At 37.9% G+C, this 7,240-nt stretch overlaps 1 protein-coding gene across 1 annotated transcript; it reads right to left on the bottom strand.

Moving 5' to 3' along the window:
- Positions 1 to 3,410: 3,410 nt before the first annotated feature.
- LOC106870518 (3-oxoacyl-[acyl-carrier-protein] synthase, mitochondrial) lies at positions 3,411 to 6,699 on the bottom strand. Its single transcript, XM_014916633.3, has one exon. The coding sequence runs from the start codon at positions 6,413 to 6,415 to the stop codon at positions 5,111 to 5,113; it is 1,305 nt and encodes a 434-aa protein (XP_014772119.2). The 5' UTR covers positions 6,416 to 6,699; the 3' UTR covers positions 3,411 to 5,110.
- Between the last annotated feature and the right edge of the window lie 541 nt (positions 6,700 to 7,240).

A 7,240-nucleotide genomic window follows, 5' to 3' on the forward strand; every position in this document is an offset into this window, starting at 1 on the left:
TGATGCTCTTTGTTAATAAATTGAGTTTAAAATGGAAAAAAAATTATGAAGAAGGAAAAGTTTAAAGTTTTAAGTTTAACGTTTCAGGCAAAATAACTTTGTCGGTTGAGGAGAGGAGGTGATGACAGGAAATTTATCCTGAAAATATCACTGAAAACATTACATCTCTTCATGATAAACCGTTCTGCTTGAAACAATAAATATGTCTTCTTCATAGCAGAATGTTGTATCAATATTTGAACTGTTGCTTCATACACATACAGATACATGCATAAACACATACATAAAATAGTATTTATTCTATCTTTTATCTTTTACTTGTTTCAGTCATTAGACTGGGGCCATACTGGGGCACCACCTTGAAGAATTTTAGTCAAATGTAAATATTTTAATTTGTTATTCGTGGTTTTCAATGAGAATCAACAGGATTCATTTGAGGGCAGTGGCTAGGTTTTTAAAGTTAAATTTTATTTTGTAACAAAAGGATTTCCCTTGAATTTTAAAAAAAAAAAAGAATAAAAAGTAGGTCCAGATTTTCAACATCGATGTTATAAGTTAATATAAAACTGATTAGAGGTAATTAAGCAGATAATTAGAGCAAAAAAAAAGATATTCTCTTTGTATCGGAGAAATAAACCAAGGAGACAATATGAATAGAGATATTGATTGATACAATAGGCAGAGATAAGACTTTTGCACCAAAGGTTGTGTGGACTTTAGTGCAAACCCATGCTTTATATGTGAGTTTTTAGTATCATAATTATTATTATTATTATCATTATTATTATTATTATCTTTATCTTCTTTTTGTAATTTTGTTTCCATATCTTGCTGAGTGTCTTCCCAACACTTAGGGCTATTATTTTTATTTTTATTACTATTTATATTTGTATTGTTATTATTATTATTATTAAGACAGTGAGCTGACAGAATCGTTAGCATGCTGAGCAAAATGCTTAGCGGCATTTCATCTGTCTTTAATTTGAATGAAATCAGTTGTGTAGTTCTTGAGTTTTAGGGATTCACACAGACAGACAGACACACACACACACGTGATTGGCTTCTTTCAGTTTCCGCCTACCAAATCCACTCACAAGGCTTTGATTGGCCTAAAGCTATTGTAGAAGACCCTTACCCAAGGAGCCACATCTAGCTGTTTGGTATGGAGTGGGCAGAGTGATGAGCAAAGTGTGATTGGAATAGATGATGCAGAGATGAGAGATAGATGAAGAGATGGGTGATAGTCTGGCCCTGGGGGGGGGGGGGACAAATTCTTGATGCACAATACCACATTTCTGAGGGTGACGCTTGTGGCAGGTCTTCCAGATTACTCATCATCTTCCAGGGACGTCCTTCTAGTTTTGAAGTGCCTGTGCCACTTGAAACACTGCATATGACCCATTGCGCCACTGCTATAAGCTTGCCAAAACATTCTTAATGTCTCTGTAGCAGACTTCCCAAGTTTAACACAAAATTTTGCTCCTTGTTCCAACTTCCTGTCCATGACAAAATGACAGACTGCAGCATACGTGTGATCGCAAAAACACAAATTTCACAACTTGCAAAGTAAACACGGCAATGACACTCAGTACACGGCCTCGTGAACGTCACTGCGAACACAACCACGTGCTGCCATCTGTTGGCATGCTACAGGACTAGTCCAGGAACTTCTTGATCCCACCTCATAATATAATGAACTTATTGGATACAGTGCTCAGGTGCACAACTTTGCAGAAAATTTACAGAAGCCTTTGCGTCACTTTTGTAACTTATTGGACGTTTGTACCTGACTGTGTGTTTGTGCGCGTGTGAGCTCGCATTCATGAAAGGACGGACAGACGAACGGGTGGAGGAACCGATTCATTTTAGTAATAGAACAAAGATGATATCAAACACTCTGATATCGAGAACACGTAAATGATTTTGTTGTTTAGTTTCCGGATCAGCTTTGATCGGATAAATTTTCGCGAGCACTCCAACCGTGACCATCCCGATTTTTATTAATTTTGTCTTTTTAGTTCTTCTGTCTCTGAGGTGTTCTTTCTTTATTTAAGACATTTATGTTTGGATTTAAAGGCGATTCAGTTGCTATTGTTGCAGGTCGAGCGACTACGATAAACGAAGGCTTTGTTGGCCTCACGTTAATAAGGAGAAGTGTTATAGGTAAAAATTCACCATTAAAGGATTATGGTGATACTCTGCATCAACATTTCGAAGTCTTGCTCTTCGTCTGAGGGGGGGGGGGGATAGAAGTTCTGTTGCTTTGATCTCTAGCTGAAGATTGCGATTACAAGAATTTAGATGGCCCAGGGGAAATAACCGCAACGGAATTGTTGAATAAGTTTACAGCAGTTATTTCCCTTGCACCGTTGATGCTATTTAATTGAGAACGGTGATTTCAATGTCCAGTTCATCCAAAACTTTCGTGCTTAACGTTAACTAACAATGTAGATTCTACATGGCTGACCAATCTGCATGAAACAAGAGTCAAATCTCGCGGAAAATCGTTTTAAAAATTAAAAGAATGGATTGGCAGAGTCGCTAGAACGTCAGAAGAAATATTTTGCTGTAGAAAGCAACGGATACTTTCTGAGTTCGACTCCCACTGACGTCAACGTAGCCTTTCATCCTTCCAGGATCGACAAAATAAGGAACTCATCAAATGAGCATATCTATATAATTGGTTTGTTACCTAACACTCCATTGTATTTTTTGTACAAAACCGATTGGTAAGACCAGCCATGATGCATACTTAATACTATAGAATCCGGTTAATAGACCCACTCTACTGACAGATCTACAAGTGCATCTTCTCCCTGACTAATGTTCTCTTAGACAACTCATGTACATAAGAGACCATTAGTCAGGCAGAAGATGTCGATCCTGGAAGGATGAAAGGCTAAGTTGACGTCAGTGAGAGTCGAACTCAGAAAGTATCCGTTGCCTTCTAAAATACAGCAAAATATTTCTTCTGACGTTCTAGCGACTCTGCCAATCCATTCTTTTAATTTTTTAAACGATTTTCCGCGAGATTTGACTCTTGTTTCATGCAGATTGGTCAGCCATGTAGAATCTACATTGTTAGTTAACGTTAAGCACGAAAGTTGTGGATAAACTGGACAATAAAATCACCGTTCTCAATTAAATAGCATCAACGGTGCAAGGGAAATAACTGCTGTAAACGTATTCAACAATTCCGTTGCGGTTATTTCCCCTCGGCCATCTAAATTCTTGTAATCGCAATCTTCAGCTAGAGATCAAAGCAACAGAACTTCTATCCCCCCCCCCCCCACTCAGACGAAGAGCAAGACTTCAAAATGTTGATGCAGAGTATCACCATAATCCTTTAATGGCGAATTTTTAATGGTGAATTATATATATATATTGAAGGAAAGAAAATGGAGAACAAATGAATGTATGAATAATTTATTTGTTATAAAATGATGAAAATTTCTTTTAAAACCCATAACAGTACAAATAAATTGATTACAAGTTGTAAAACTCAAAAACTAAAATCAAGGAACCTAGATATATGTTTCAGTCAGAAGTTCCAAGCATTTGGTTAAATGCTAAGAAAGGTATCAGATTCTAACTATTATGGGGTAGAACTTCTTCGGGGGTTAATTATGAGCTTATAGAACTTAGGTTATCATTTTTCCTTTGAAGGATGCATACAGAGTATATATATATATATATATATATATGATGATGGCCATCCACTCGTGACCGAGGAAGACCATTGCTGACTTTCAGGAACATTGTACGCACTAGGACTAACTTATATTTTGCATTTGCGGCTCCGTTGGTGGATAATGAGCCCTGCTCTTGACAAGCATACATGACTGCAAACATTGCAGACCAAGCTTTCCCCATTCACTATACGAGCCGTGCGCTTTCGCACAGCTCGCTTAAGTTCTTCATGCTGGATACGTGCTCTCTCAAAAGTGTCGATCCACTCCTTAACTTGCTTCCTCCATCCGTGGCGATAAATTGCAGGTTAATTTATGTTCCAAACACCAGATTAACAATGACCAAAGTTAGTTGACTAAATTCTTCATTGTTATTAAAATAAATGAAACAAATTGTTTTTCAACAGAATTCTGGTAACAAATGGGTGAATGCAGAAGGTCTTAGTTGGTAACAAAAAAAAAAGTGGGGGGGGGGGGGTCATAGAATGTTCTGGCACAGCAAAGTAAACTAGTTGGTTAGTGATTTGTTAATGACAGTCAGAATCCACAATTTGCCAAATGATCATTGGACCCAATATGGTTAAAAGAATTTCTTTGATTATCAATAACATCTTTGTTTTCACAGGTAGACTGAAGTTTAACCCTTTAGTGTTTAAACTAGTCATATCTGGCCCAAATATTTCACCTGTCTTATGTTCAAATTGGCCAGATCCAGCCTCTCACACCAACCCTACACAATGTCATTCTAAAAATAAACAATCTCATCACTGAAATCTCAAATCTGTGACAATGCATGATTAATTCAAAACAATAAGAATAGGGATTACATTTGATGGAGTAATGTGAATGCTGAAGGGTTAAGAGGAGAGAAGGGTGAAACTGGATTTGGCTTTGGAAAAGAAACGGGCAGAGAAAACCTGACCCCTGGTACAGTGAGAGCAACTTACAAAGTCAAGATGTCAAGGTTTTATCATTTTTGCCTGAGTACACTCATTTTAGGAGGGTTTGAATGTTGTTGTATAACCCCAGGCAGGGCCTGATTGAGCAAACTTATGAGCAATGTTGTTCAAGTCCTGACCCTTGCATCTGTTTGTATATCTGGGACAGACTTCTTTCTTTAAGATGATCAGGTATGATTCAAAAGCATTTTGCTGCTATTTCTAACAAGCTGGGCAACTACATAGCAGTTTCCTTGTTGATATGTAGAGGGTCCAATATAACAATATAGCCATGGGTCAGCAGACTTACTACTAAAAGGTGTTCCAACCACGACCATTCTGTCTATTTTCAAGTATATATCTCAAGATGGAGATTTTTTAATGTTTATAACTAACGAAAGAGTTTTTGAGAAATTTTGACTGCTGTTTCTAGCGAATTCAGTTGTTTGATATATTTGTATGGCAGTGAATGTAGCAGTTGTGCTAAGACTTAGCCAAAGGCATGGATCCAAAACAGACGCACGCAGTCGTCCCTCCAAAGCCTAAAGAATTGCTGAGAGCAATCCAGCGTCGTGAATCATCAATAAGTTTGGAATTGCGAATGGGAACTAAATCTAATCCAGTAAATTCTTCATCGGGATTCTCTAAATTAATTGTTGGTGGAATGTCCCCAGTCTTCAAACTGAGAACAGTAAATAAAGCTTCTATGCTTCCTGCTCCCCCCAATAAATGTCCCGTAGCGCCTTTAGTTGAAGATATCATCAATTTATCACAGTGGTCTCCGAAAAGCCGGCGAATGGCACGGATTTCAGCGGCGTCACCAAGTGGTGTAGAAGTTGCATGTGCATTTATGTAATTTATCGCTGAAACATCAACTCCAGCTTCTTCGATGGCCATTTTCATGCAATGGAAAGAACCATAACCGTCTTCTCTGGGGGCAGTAATGTGGTTTGCTTCACCAGTCAGACCATAACCAAGTACTTCAGCATAAATAGGAGCATTCCTTTGTTTAGCATGCTCCAATTCTTCGAGAACAAGCAAAGCCGCACCTTCCGACATGACGAACCCATCGCGTTGACGGTCAAAAGGACGCGAGGACTTATGTGGTTCATCGTTGAAATTTGTGCTCAACGCTCGAATTTTAGCAAAGCCTGCTATTGCAAGCGGATTGACAGCGGCATCGACACCTCCTGCTAACATTACATCAGCAGAATTGTATTTGATTAGTCTAAATGCATCACCAATGCTATGCAATCCTGTGGCGCAGGCTGTCGACACAGAATGGTTAGGACCATGCAAGGAATGTTTCATACTTATATGTCCAGCAGCCATATTAATAAGAATTTTAGGTATGAAAAAGGGGCTCACTTTTTTATAACCTTTCTCATGGAGTGTCTTACCACTGTGGACAATTTCTTCCATGTCAACCATGCCTACCCCGACAGCCACACCAGTTCGTAGTCGGTCCATCTCGGATTTGGGTTCCCATTGTGAATCATTCAGGGCATTTTCGGCCGCAATCAACGCGTATATGGAAGACAAAGACAGGATCTTCTTCTGGGAAGGTGTTACAAAGCCATCGATGTTTACAATGTCAGACGAATCATCGTTTTGTGCCGATCGGGGAACGATCCCAGCGATGCGACACGGAATGTTTTGATATGCTTTGTCCTTCAAACAAGATATTCCAGAGTCGCCAGCTAATAAACGTTGCCATACTTTTTTGACATCACTTCCTAAGCAGGACACAAGTCCAGCTCCAGTTACTACTACGCGTCTACCACACATAGAGGCAGAAAAGTTCCGATCAGGGGTTCGTCTGAGAATTTCAAAACAAAACGAAAATCAAAGAAGGAATTAATTGTGGAAGGGAGGTAACTACGTTAGTCACGAATCACTTGTTTTCTATTCTAGGCACAAGGCCCGAAATTTTGGGGTAGGGGGTCCAGTCGATTAGAACGATCCTAGTACGCAAATGGTACTTAATTTATCGACCCCGAAAGAATGAAAGGCAAAGTCAACCTCGGCGGAATTTGAACTCAGAACTTAAAGGACAGACGAGCCGTGATATCACTATTATTAATAAATTTGAAATATTAACCAGAAATATTTCATTTATTTCATTTCAGTTCATTTATTTATTGTTATTATTAATATTATTAATGATTTCCAGAAAAAAATGAATGCGATTTTCGTCATCAGCATGCAAAACTACATCAGAAACAACACACTTTGAAAAATTTCAAGTTGTTGGGAGAAAGTTAAGAAGAACCTTAATTTATTATAATTATTAATTTATTTAACATTCAAGACTTTAATAACTGATTTAAGAATTTATAATTGCATGAGTTTAATAACTTTTTTAGTGGAAGAGTTCTTCACAACCACAGTTGCATGTAGAAGTACGAAACAAACGTATATATATCTGAAGACGTAAAATTGCTCGAATTAGGATGACATTAAAATTTAAAAGCAAATAGAAAGTATAATTTATTTCTTTGAATATATAACTGTAGAGTTTAAAACTCGTGAATGATAGCTTCTCACTTGTTTGGTTTTGAACACTTGTGGAGTATGGGAAAACAGACAAAGAGAAAAGCGGAATAATTTTTT

This window comes from Octopus bimaculoides, chromosome 27, assembly GCF_046866305.1.
Source record: "Octopus bimaculoides isolate indiv1 chromosome 27, ASM4686630v1, whole genome shotgun sequence".
NCBI classification, from domain to species: Eukaryota; Metazoa; Mollusca; class Cephalopoda; order Octopoda; family Octopodidae; genus Octopus; species Octopus bimaculoides.